Below are 13,195 nucleotides of genomic sequence, written 5' to 3' on the forward strand. Positions count from 1 at the left end.
AAATGCAATTGCACATTCATACACGTATGCAGATATTGAAGACACACCATCACACACACACACATTTGTAAAGCTTTGATGATGTGAATTTCTCTGATTTATGCTCAATCCATCACTTCAGTGTGTGTGCGCGTGTGTGTGTGTGTCATGGGTCAGTGCCGGCCTTTATGTGTTGAAAGAGCAGTAAGAGAGACTGTACCAGCTGTGACACACACACACTCGCTGCAATTAGCCATTACACCACACTGACGGTGAAGCTAAACGTGCGTGTGTGTGTGTGTGTGCGTGTGTGTGTGTGTGTGTGTGTGTGTGTGTGTGTGTGTGTGTATGTGTGTGTGATTGAATGCCAAAGCGCTGATTGAAAGAACAGAGAGAGTGATATATAGTGAGAGGCAACGCCGCTCATCTCTTCTCATCTCTTATCTTTCCCTCCCTCCACGACGCTCATCCGCTCATTCCTCGCACTCCGCCATCCATACATCAAAATGTGCATTCATTTGTTATTACTCTTATCACAATCTATCAAATTATTTACACTTTGACTAAGAATTACTCTTCTTATCGCTGCGTACCGACTTTTTTCTGTCTCATTCGAGCCTACTTTTTTGACGTTTATGTGACAGTGTAGAGAGATGCGGAGGAAAAAGGTGCAGATTTGAGCTTTCAGTTTCGAAAGCATGTCCTTCTTTTGAGAAATTTTAACACGTCTTTTTACAGATCTGACCATTTGATTTTAGGGAATACTGACTTTTCTTAATTTATGTCTTATTTCGCATTGCTATTGTCACTGCTGTGGCTTTATTGTTTTTTGCGAAGGAGTCACAAAATTGTGATTTCAGCTGTTCACTTGGTAAATTATTGAGCTGCGCTTCAGAACAGGAGACCGGTGTATGTATGTAGGTGTGTGCGTGTGCCTGTGTGCGTGCGTGCATGTGTGTGTGTGTGGGGGGGGGGAGCACCCATAGTGTCGTGCTCAGGGCCTCTAATGCTGCCTCTCACTCCTAATGGGAGGAGACAGCGGAGACTGGGCCACAATAGAACAGATTTAGATGGAGAGGTGCTGTGTATGCGTGTGAGTGTGTGTGTGTGCAAGAGCGTGTGTATGTATGCAAGTGTGTGTGTGAGTGTGTGTGTGTGTGTGTGTGTGTGTGTGTGTGTGTGTGTGTGTGTGTGTTTGTGTGTGCATGAGTTAAAGAGGATCGAGAGAATGATGCAGGTTCAAACGCCTTGTCTGTCTTTTGCACTTTTTTCTGTTTTGCTGTTTCTCTCTCTCTCTCTGTGTGTCCGTTGGGAGAGTCCTATAGATCGGCTGGTTGGATAGTTCTCCCCCTCTACATGCCCAGGCCGTGTATAGTATGATTAAATTGTCATTGTTTCGACAGTGTGTAAGCGGGGTTCAAAAACACAAAAAGGGAAAGATCCAGTAGAAAAGGGACATGGATGGAGACTAAGAGAGAGGGAGAGAGAAATGAATGACCATGTCGCCTTCCGACTGACAGTGAAATATTCCTCCTCTCATCCTCCCATCATGCTTCATGTGTGTGCCTGATGGGGAGAGAATGACAGGCCAGCCCACCACCCCACCTCTCTCTTTAGTCTGCCTCTCTCTGCTTTTTCTATTTCTGTGTGTCGTCTGTGCACTTGGCATCTCCGTTGGTGTAATTTACCAACTTTATCAAATGCGCATGACAAATAAACTCCACCACTGGTTATACGTGCTCACTAAATTTACTGTAAACTCAGACGTCTTGGTACTTTACAAAAGCACATCTTTTTTCTAAATCTCTGAATTGTGATTCAATAACACTTGAGAAGTCTTAAGTAACAACACTCATGGGATTCTTGGGATAAAGAAAAAGGAGAAAATTTCAAAAAAATGTTTTTATACTTTCCTCTATTTGCTCCATGTCGGCTCATCCCCTCCAAACTTTAATAGATTTGTTTTACTCAAGTTCATCACCATAGGATAGAAAGTATTCAAAATTGCATGGCAACTTTGAAATGCAATACATATGTTATTGAAATAAATAGCAATTGCAAAACAGCAATTTTCTTAACGTTGGTTAACGATTTTATGTTTTTCTTTTCTTTCTCGCTCTGTCTCGACTTGTCACCTCATGTTATAAAGCAGTTTATTACAAAAACAAACAAGTGAAACCTACTCTCTTAATGCAAATATATTGGTATATAATCCGTGCTTGTTTGTGTAAAATGCATGATAAGAAACGTAGATATAAAAGTTGATCGTATCATTCACATTTCGTTGTGTTTTGGAGGAAAAAGAAGGAGGATGTTGAGGATACAAAGCAGCTCATTCTGCAGATTATTTTTGTTGAACGAAAAGCTCGACATTGTTTCTTTGCCCCTCAAATTCCCAGCGATTCATGTCAGTCACTCACATTGTTGTGCACATGTGTATCTGAGTGTGACCGTAAAAGAAAAATGCATGTGTGGGTATGGCCCGTGTTTCTGTGTGTGTTTCTGTGTGTGTTTTAACTCTGTGTCTGCGCAGGTTCGGACTTAAATTACTTAAGTTGTACTTGTGACATTGTAAAAACTATGTTGATGCAAGTTCAATTAAATATTTACTATACGCCTTCGATTTTCAAAAATATTAATCTGGTTTCAAATTTGAGCGCCACAATCTGCCTTTTTCACAAACAAACTAAAGAGCATATCTGACGAGATGAAACCGAACAAGCACTTTATATATTTAGAAATGCGGAAATGCCCACCGCTTCGATCACTGTTTTCAAACCTTTTCAGGTATGTCGTGGCACTTCGTGTCCTCAGTAGGTGCGTTCCTCTACGCAGCTGATGCACACTTTTCTTGACCTCCGCAGATAATTCATTTCCCTTCCTTTATCCCCGTCTTCCTTCACCATTCAACCCCCCCGCCCCACACACACACACACACACACACACACACACACTCCTCCTCTCCCTCCCCACACACCCCTCCCTCATGGAGCTGTCACCTTTCTGCACCCGCTCAGTCCCTATTAAGGCCGACAGCCCATCTGCCGCCTGCCCCGCTAACAGCTCCCGTCGCTAACGCTAACGCGCACACACATCCACATCCACTCAGACACACAAAGGGCTGCAGCGCCAAAACCCCACCTGCCCCGACGCACGCGCAGACAAACACAGTCACACACATATAAATATATTTATATGCACGCGGTATTTGTGATTATCTAATGATCGTTTTAACGTCTCCCCGACACACACACAAATACATGTCGTTGTCAGATTCTATTTATGAGACTTGATGTTTTACAAATATGTCATTACTATATCACACATGCAGATATTAAATTTACATTTTTAACAATTATATGACAATATTATCAGGAATAACTAACATTTGTGAGTCATATCTCACCACCGAGCCTAGTGATTTACAAAACGGAGCCACAGTTTTATTGTTTTAGATGCAAGAAACGTAACAGTTTAAAAGGAAAATATATTTTCTATCTTTTTTTCTATTTGTCTGGCGGTTGTTATTGCATATTGTTTTACGCGAAAGTGTGTATTTATGCTCTACTCAAGCAGAGGAGGTGGTCTGGATTATCCTGCAAATGAATTTGTTGTCTTCATTTTTTGTTCATTTGTGTTCTTCATATGTGCGTATGACACCTATGCAACAGTGTTTTTCTTTATGAAACTATTTTGATGTGGATATTTATCGTAAATGTGAGTGGAAGACATCACACCGCCCTGACTAGAGGGGTAATTACGTAGGGCAGTTGCAGCCCTGTGTGTGTGTATGTGTGTGTGTATGTGTGTGTGTTGTGGCATTTGCTCCCTTCAGGGATAGGTGCGTTTTGCATTAGCAAGAATGGCAACTGTCTCATCAATCACTGCATCACCATGTCACACACACACACACACACACACACACACACACACACACAGACACACACGTACGTCCATACACACACACATACTGTGTCATGGTCATTCTGTTCACAGATGGGCCAGCAACACATGAGCGAGTCACTGAGCATCAGAAAGACACCCACGATCTCCATACTTTTACACACACACACACACACACACACACACAAACCTTCTCACATCCACAATGTGAGCGTGTGTGTGTGTGTGTGTGTGTGTGTGTGCTGGTGCCGCTTACATGTAGTGACAGGAGCGTGAAATAGGTCAGGTAGAATCACATAGGTTAATACTCCTCTCCTTTATTCTCTCCTTTTACTTTGTACATACGCATATATAAATATTTATGACCTGAGCTATTTATGTTGTTGATGTGTAAGTACTTTTATGAATTTGAATGCTTAAAATGAAAGGTTTCTTTAAATAATCTGAATCCGTTCAGGTAGAGATTAAATTTAATTAAATTATACGTATTTAGTACTGCACAAATACCACGTCTACTGTAAGATTTCCCTGCATTGAACAGAACATTCAAACCGCTGTTGATGCCTGATTTAAATGATTGTCAGCTGATTTTAAGATGCCTTTTAGCCCAAATTGAATCTCCTGGAATGAATAAAGACTTGAAAAAAAAATATCCGATTACCTTGCCATAAGGTATAATGTAATAAAACAGAATCTCCATTTGTAATCCCCAACAGTTTAATGCTATTGGCAGACCGGAGGTGATTTCTGAAAATCAAAAAGCCTTTCGTTGTTTAGCTAAAATATTGAAATAGTGATTTATCATAGAACTTGGTAAAGTTTTCTTTCTAAAATTGCATCTCATGGTTCATGGTAATGAGGATGTAAAGCTAAACAAGATTCTTCACACTTCCAATGTTTTTATTCCTCTTTATTAATCTCTAATTTACTTTCCATTTACTTTGTCTGCTGTGTTGGCCGGTAGAATAATTCACAATTCACGTAACAGCTTGCATGCGACAGGAAAAGGCAGGGATGAGGATCCAAACTAACAGCGTCACATATATACGCAGTACTGGGTGTACCTTAGTCTGGTGTGACACCAGGACACTCCCCCCATAAAAAAGCAGTATTAAGTGTTGCCTGTCTATATAGCATTGTGACACCGCAACCAAAGCCAATAAGTGTCTGAAGCAGCAGCAGCAGCAGCGAGATATCGATTCCTCCTATTCACCAGAGTGGAACTAAAACCTACATATTACACACCCTGGCCCTCCACCTCTCACTGAGCCAACCCAGCTCTGTGGACGGAGGGAGGGGGGGGTCTGTCAGACGAGTGATTGGTCTGTCTACCTGTCTGCCTACGTGGCCCTCACCTAAACAGCAACCCACAGTGGGACACCACACACACACCTACGTACACGCACATGTCTGTATGGTGTGTGTTTGTGTGGTAAACATGTGTCTATCAGTTTGTGACACATACCAACATCCTGCTCTGTTTACTGATACACAATGTCTGAGACGACAACACACACACACACTCAAAGGAAAAATCCAGCAAAACCAAAACGATGATAACTGAAAAGAAATACCATTATTTTATTTAATAGCCGTTTAGCTCCTTGCGTCACTTAAAGAGCTCCCTGCTGTTTTGATTTGTTTGCCGTGAAAAGATTTGTCAGTATCTTCGTTCAATTTGTAGATTTCTCTGCAAAGTTAAATATAAATATTAAATGATTTTTCCCTTTTTAGGCACATAATTATATTTGACGTATCTGTTATTATGCAAAAAGAACACACAAATGCTCAAAATGCAAAGCGCAGGGATGCCTAAAGCATCGCCAGCAGGCATCTCTTATGCATTATTTTAGAAGGATCACTTTATTACCAGTTGTGTTCTGACATCTGTTCTCCAGTCTGAATTGGTTTCTGTATTTTCTACATTTTGTCCGCCTGTAATAAAGCGAGCGGCGCTCTATTCTCCCCTGATAGTTTTGTTTAAATATAGGCCACCCAGCCAATTTTATTATAAACCCTGCCTCCTCTCCTCCTCTTTGACGTCAGCTATAAGTACCGTCCCTTTTTTCTCACATGCTGTGTTATTTAATTAATTAATTTTTTGCGATGGATGATTTTGATTCTGTTGCCCGCGGTGACCTTATCACCCCGGCGACAGCTCCTCCCCTGACGACAGCGCCGGGTTTGATTGACGGATAGCGGTCCCTCCTCCGGTGCTTTTACTTTTATATTCCCTCAGTCTGAAAGCCTTTTTGCAAGGCGGCTAAAACTGGTAAAACTCCTCTGACGTTAGACACAGCTGGGGTGTGCTTCAATTAGCAGCCTGACGCAGCCGCCACATCTGCGCACAGACGGATGTATTTCACAGAAATTTGTTAACACATTCCAGGACAAAAGTCTCGTGTACTGGTTTAAAGTAACAACGCGTCCTCAGTGCATCTATCTGTCTGGCTGACAGCTGTCTGTGGTGTGCTCTCAGCATGTCGTCCTGTGTGTCAGTCTGTCTACTTTGGACCTGACTATCTGCATACCTACCTGTCTCTCTGTCCTGCTTGTGCTAAGTAGTTGCATATTTGTATAACTGTTTGCGTATTGTGTAGCTGTTTGTTATATCTACTGCGGGCATACGGACGAGCAAAAGGTGTGTGTTGAATGTGTGTGTTGTGTGTGCATTAACTACATTTGTACCACATGACGTGTCTCCAATTCATTTGCGTCACTATATTTATTTTATAAATAACTTTTGTTTTGTTTTGTTTTTCTTTATTGTTCTGGAAGCTTTTTTCTTATTTTTTCCATCCGTGTTCGTGTCCTCACTTATTGTAAAAATCTCTGCATTTCTTCAAGTTGTATTTTTCAAATTGATTTATATGTGTTCTCCTAATGTTCACATTTTATTTCTTTTTTTTTTTTTTTTTTACAGATTTTTTTATATTTTACTTGATAGTTTTTCTACTATTTCTGTCCCACTGGCTGTATTTCACCCCTCCTTCTCTCACTTTGTCCCTGCCTACAGAATGAACTTATCGAAGGGTCCATTGGTGAACAGCAGCAGTGACGATAACTCCAAGTCGACCTACAGTAAATGCGGCGCTGGCGCCTGGAGGATGCACCAGAGCTACGATCAACTGGAGGCCAACCACATGAGAGACGCACATGCCCTCTACAACCCCAGGTAAGACCGAATGACGAGCGAGACGAAGACGCACACAAAGCAAGGGAAAGAACGAAAAACGTAAAAGAAGAAGAATCTATGAATCATGAGTTCAGTTTTACACAAAAGCCACACTTGACCTCTATAAACCTCGGATGAAAGAGAAAGAAAAGGCAAGCACTTTGAGACATCAAAAGCCAGTGTTTTTAGTGGTCTGCCTGTGTGTGTGTGAGAGAGAGAGAGACATAGCGCTGAGAACTTTTACAGCACGGGAGTTATATATACAGTATATATATATATCTATATATAGATATATATATGTGTGTCTTTTAATTTCCATTGATTTATTTCCTAAATCAGATATTTCTTCTTTTCCTTATTCCATGGAAGCAGTCTATATGTTCAAACTGATTGAAGTATATTTTACATTTTCTGCTTACACGTTTTTATTATATCCGTATTCAAAATAAGCTGCTCCACTTTTGTGTCACCATGTGCAAAAGTCAAATTTATTATATGTAATAAACAGATTTATCTCCTTAAAAGTATAGCCATGAACAAAGCAGGTTCAGCAGGCATGTAGAAGGGGTGGACTATGAAGTGGTCTAAAATGTAAGGTTCCACTCTCTATTTGGTGCACGTTTTAAATAACATTTCATAAACATTTTTTACTTGTAACACTGCTAGAAAATTCTTCCTAACACATTTTACTCAGTGTCCAAAGGCAAATATTTTATTTTTTAACTGATTTACTACTAATACTGCTACATGTGTTTTTCTTTACCTGTAGCACTGCCTTTGTTTTGTTATATTTTTTACAGTATACGAGGTATCACAAGAAAGCGGGATTCACCTTCTGGCTCAAGGACACTTCAGTAGTGCAAATGGCAGCACAGAGGCTTTAAATCATATCATTCGGTTGAAGGACAGTCACTGTTACCATTACAGTAATCCCCCCATGCCATCTGCATGTGCAATAAAGCATGAAAAGCTTAAACACAAAGTGAAATTTTACGAGTTCTCCAGTGGAAACGAACTCTGTAAGTTTCTGTTGTTTGAGGCAGGTGAAACTGAGGGCCATTTTTAGAACATAAACTGTAAATATGCTGCTTGTTTCATGTTAAAACACAAGCAAATGTGTGACACATGACACACAGACATACTCATCCTCCCTCTCTGCCACTTCCTCTCTTTTAATCATGGATAAGAGATAGAGCCGCATGCTCAGATTGCAAAACTGTAATTGTAAGTATGTGTTTTGTACATAATGAGCATAATGCAGGCTTATTGCACATATGTTTATATTCTATCATCTATTTTCTCACCTGAGAATGCTGTGACAAATCACTGCCAGTGATTTGAAATGACATTATTAGATGCCACAATAGCAAACGGTGCTCAAATAAGCTTTCCTAAAACTTAATGCATGGTCAAGTATTTGCTGTGTCACTCTCTGGATGTTATTTGTTTGTGACCAAACAATATTATGCTGCATGATGTCACTAACTGACATTAATGAACATTACTAACTGATTAATGTTGTTATTGTTGGGTTATTGCAGCCTATTAGAACATTATTGATTAGTGCATTGTTAGGCTTTTGCACGGCCCTGTAATTTTATGTGCGTGTGTGAGTGTATGTGTGTGCGCGCGCACGGTAGACAGGGAAGTCTTAGTCCAATAGGATTTCAGGGTTAGTCTGGGTCAAGCCAATTAGAGGTCTGGCAAGCCATTCTCACGCAGACTCTCGGCCAATCACCAAGAGGAGTGTTACTAGCACAGTGTGTGTGTGTGTGTGTGTGTGTGTGTGTGTGTGTGTGTGTGTGTGTGTGTGTGTGTGTGTGTGTGTGTGTGTGTGTATGTGTGTGTATGTGTGTGTGCGTGTGTGTGTGTGTGTGCGTGTGTGTGTGTGTGTGTGTGTGTTGGCAAACAGTGAAGTCTGGTGATGAGAGGTGAGTCACGCCATGGCTTGAAGTCACACACTACATTTGCGCACATAGATGGACACACACACTAAACTCTGCATTGGGGAACATTATTTGCGCTGCGTTGGTGCAACTTTTGGGGTTAAAGTTAAAACAAACTACAGTTGATATTGTAATTGCGAATTCAACTGCCAAACCTACACCAACAACGACATTTGCCTGTCAGCAGATTATAATATAAATAACTATAACAGTATCTGCTGAAGTTAACAACTTTAGAATTTATCTTAAGACTTCTACTGAAATTTTTCAATACAGGAATATACAGTTTATCATTATAATCAGTAGAGCTGTAATGATTAATTGATTAGTTGTCACTAATTAAATTAATCACCAACTTGATAATCGATTAATCGGTTTGAATCATTTTTTAAGAATAAAGAGTAAAAGTTATCTGATTCCAGCTTCTTAAATGTGAATATTTTCTGGTTTCTTTACTCCTCTATGACAGTAAACTGAATATCTTTGAGTTGTGGACAAAACAAGACATTTGAGGACGTCATCTTGGGCTTTTGGGAAACACTGATCAACATTTTTCACCATTTTCTGACATTTTATAGACCAAACAACCATCAGCATGCACGATACCAGGACCTGAAACTGAAACAGCTAAATGGAATTCAGCCAACATTAATTTGATTGTTTACACTTGTAAAGGGCCCATTCTTTAAAAAACAACAAAGAAGGACATAAAAACCATAATTAATTAGGCACTAAATGGTAAAGTTGAAGATAAATACCAGTCACCTCACACATACATACATACGTACATATATATATATATATGCATTTTTTTCTCATGCACACACAGTAGAAGGAACACATTTATACACACACACACACACACGCACTAAAATATCACATGAACATATCCTCCAAGATATCTGACCTCCAACTGTGTTGATGGGATTTAGTCACGCAATTGACATAAATACTCTCTCACACACACAGACATACACACACACACGCACAGCTGATGCGCCTTTGGGAAGAAACTTCAATTTGTTGTACAACAAAAATTATATACTTTTGGCCAAAATAATTAAGATATTTCTAAATGCATTTAAATTATTATTATTGATTTGGAACAATATTTTATGGTTTTTGTTGTTAACACTGGGATTGGCATTCTCTCCTAAAATCCATCAAAACCTTAATTGTTTTAAGAACTAATAAATAAATAATATATAAAAAAATAATAATAAATAAATAAAAGCGTTCATATGCTTTGTTTCCTGGAGCTTTCACTCCAATGAAAACTTTTTTTGAATGCTGAAGAAATTCCTAATTTGTTTTTGGAGATCTGCCGTTTTCATTGGACAGCAACAATATTATTCCTCTTTTTATTTAGGCCATCAAACCATGAGAATGTGATTAATGTCAGGCAGCCAGGGTGCGCTTCAACACACTCACGCACACACACACACACACACACACACTCACATTGCTGTAAACTGAGCCCAATGTAATCATAATGATAAAGCAGATTGCCTTAACACACAGATGGGCCTCCCAACAGCTCTGTGTTTCGGTGTATGTGTGTGTGTGTGTGTGTGTGTGTGTGTGTGTGTGTGTGTGTGTGTGTGTGTGTGTGTGTGTATGTGTGTGTGTGTGTGTGTGTGTGTGTGTGTGTGTGTGTAAAAGTGTGGACAACGCTGATTGGATTGCAGATTTATAGAAGAGGATTACTGCTTGAGCAGAGAGAGAGAGAGAGAGAGGGTTTCAGACACTCACCTCTCATTAACTTCCACCCCCTTCACCTCAACTCGCCTTATTCTCAGCCATGGATAAACACACGCACACACAACACACACACATGCACACACACAACACAAGATGCTCTATCGATGCAGCACCTCATTTTTTCATGCAACGTCAAATTGACGCTAATAAATTAATTTTATCATTAAAAAGCTGAAGGAGTATCTACATTCTTATATTTGCAACTATGACTTTAAAAAAGCAAAGCCAATGCTGCAAAGACATGCACTTCATGTTTATGGATTACACTGTAATACAGCCAAATTATTTAAACACCTACAAATCACACAATGACACGATTAGATTAATTTGTTCTGTCACTGTCGCAAGTTCATACTCTAGGGCCAGTTTTGTGTTTTTGTTTAGTGGAGGAAGTGTGAAGGAAAATAAAGAGGAAGATGTTAATGAAATGTCCAAATACACATGATTGAATTGAGAAAGGCTGACATGGACACTGTACAAAAATGAAAAACTAAGAATGGTAGACAATCAAAGAGAGAATGTAAAATAGGCAGAAAGAAGCAGGTAGGCCAGAAAGAGACAGACAGAGAGGCAGAGACAGTGGGCACTCCAGCAAACCTGATTATGACTGGATGTGAATTAGATTCCCTAACAGATGGTCCAGGAGCGAGGCTGTAAGGTGCATCAGCCAGCAGCGAGAGGGGAGGATGAGGGGGAGGAAGAGAGGGAGGAAGAGAGGGAAGATCAGGCGAGGAGGCAGAGGGGGCGAGTGTCAACAGCAGCTGGTGACAATTCAGTTCAAAACGTGCAATAGCTTTCAAATTATTTAATACATTTGGGTAATGTGGGAGGAAATTTAGTATTTCAAGACAAAATCCACAACATTCACTTTCTTCTTTTGACCCTTCTGTCACGTAATGTCATCATACAGTAAAAATAATGAACTGGCATTACACTTTTACACATGTATCAGTAATTCACATAAAAGATGTTATTCCTGTTTCTAAATGTGTTATTTATAGAATCCTGAATTGAAAAGTAAGCAGTGAACTCAGCCTGTTTAGGACGGATTTTCTCCATTTTTACAGATGCTGTGCATTATTGTACATATACTCTAGCTCTGCTTCTCTCTCTCTCTCTCTCTCCCTGTGATGGATAGGTGTAAATCATCACAATCCTGTAGTGACAGCCCAATTTCCCCAAATCTGATCTGCTTAAAGAATGCAGCTTTGACGCTCTACTCGCTTATGTCTCCTCTCCTCTCCTCTCCTCTCCTCTCCTCCCCTCTCCTCTCCTCTCCTCTCCTCTCCTCTCCTCTCCTCTCCTCTCCTCTCCTCTCCTCTCCTCTCCTCTCCTCTCCTCTCCTCTCCTCTCCTCTCTTCTCCTCTCCTCACCTCTCCCATGTTTCTTTTTCTCCTTCATACCATTTTTTTCCACTCATTCTCTCAGATGGAGCACCACTTTACTTCACACTCTGTCTCTCCTCTCTTTTGCAGCATTGCGCTCTCTGTTCCCATTCCCTCCTTGTCTGCCTCCCTCTCCCCCCCACCCCCTCGCTCTGCCTCTTTCCCATGTCACATTTGAAAGCCCTGTCATATTTACTAGAGTGGAAATCCTCTTTCACCATCTGCTTAATAAAATGTGTTTTTAATCCGATGGGGGATATTTTGTTTTTTTAAACTCTTTTTTTTTATTATTTTACCTCTGCGCAATTTCATTTGATACGGCACCTTGCCCAGGTCTCTATCTGTCTGAGGATGAGAGCGAGAGAGCAGAGCTCTACGTCTCACTGTACATGGATGGTCGAATGTGTACGTGTGCGTTTGAGTGTGTGTGTGGGTGTGTGTGTGAATGCATGTGTGTCAGCCACAATGGCAAGTGTTGGTAAGTGTTTGGAAGGGCTGTTGCACCCCTAATGCTTAGCGATAACACTGCTAATCCACACACACACATACAGAAAGAGAGAGGAACACTAACCTTGATCAATGACCTTTCCTTTATAAAGGAACCAGCCTACAATGTATATCCCTTACACCCCTGCACAACCATTACCTGCAGATATCATGTGAACGCGCACTCAGTCACATCAAAACAAAATATTTGTATCGTTAAAACAAATTAAATGTTTATGTTTAATTTGCTCATTACATGTTTTTTCATAAAAAAGGAAGATTAGTAATTTGCCACATGCGGTATCTTCTGTAAAAGGTTTACCTAACAAGAGGATGCATTCAATAATTTCATTGATTTCCACTCTTCAGCCTTTCCAGTAAAAGCCTTGAGGTCACTACAAGTACATGGTTTTGCAGCTTAGCCTGCCAAGTCCCCAAAATAGACCTGAATTAGACATCTCATTTGCAGTAATTTATGTATTTGATTAAAAATAAATACCTGAATATAGTTAACTGTAAACTTGCTGTGCAGCGTTCTGGATGGAGTTGAGCTGTTATAG

At 40.2% G+C, this 13,195-nt stretch overlaps 1 protein-coding gene across 6 annotated transcripts in view; it reads left to right on the forward strand.

Annotated features, from left to right (window-relative positions):
• esrrga (estrogen-related receptor gamma a) overlaps positions 1–13,195 on the forward strand; it is a 166,435-nt gene that overhangs the window by 86,325 nt on the left and 66,915 nt on the right. For all 6 annotated transcript variants that reach the window (XM_074612296.1, XM_074612312.1, XM_074612295.1 and 3 more), the window contains one exon: positions 6,899–7,057. In XM_074612296.1, coding sequence (XP_074468397.1) covers positions 6,899–7,057 — 159 coding nt within the window. The remainder of the gene's footprint in view (positions 1–6,898; positions 7,058–13,195) is intronic.

The sequence above is a fragment of the Sebastes fasciatus genome, chromosome 2 (assembly GCF_043250625.1).
Source record: "Sebastes fasciatus isolate fSebFas1 chromosome 2, fSebFas1.pri, whole genome shotgun sequence".
Lineage (NCBI taxonomy): Eukaryota > Metazoa > Chordata > Actinopteri > Perciformes > Sebastidae > Sebastes > Sebastes fasciatus.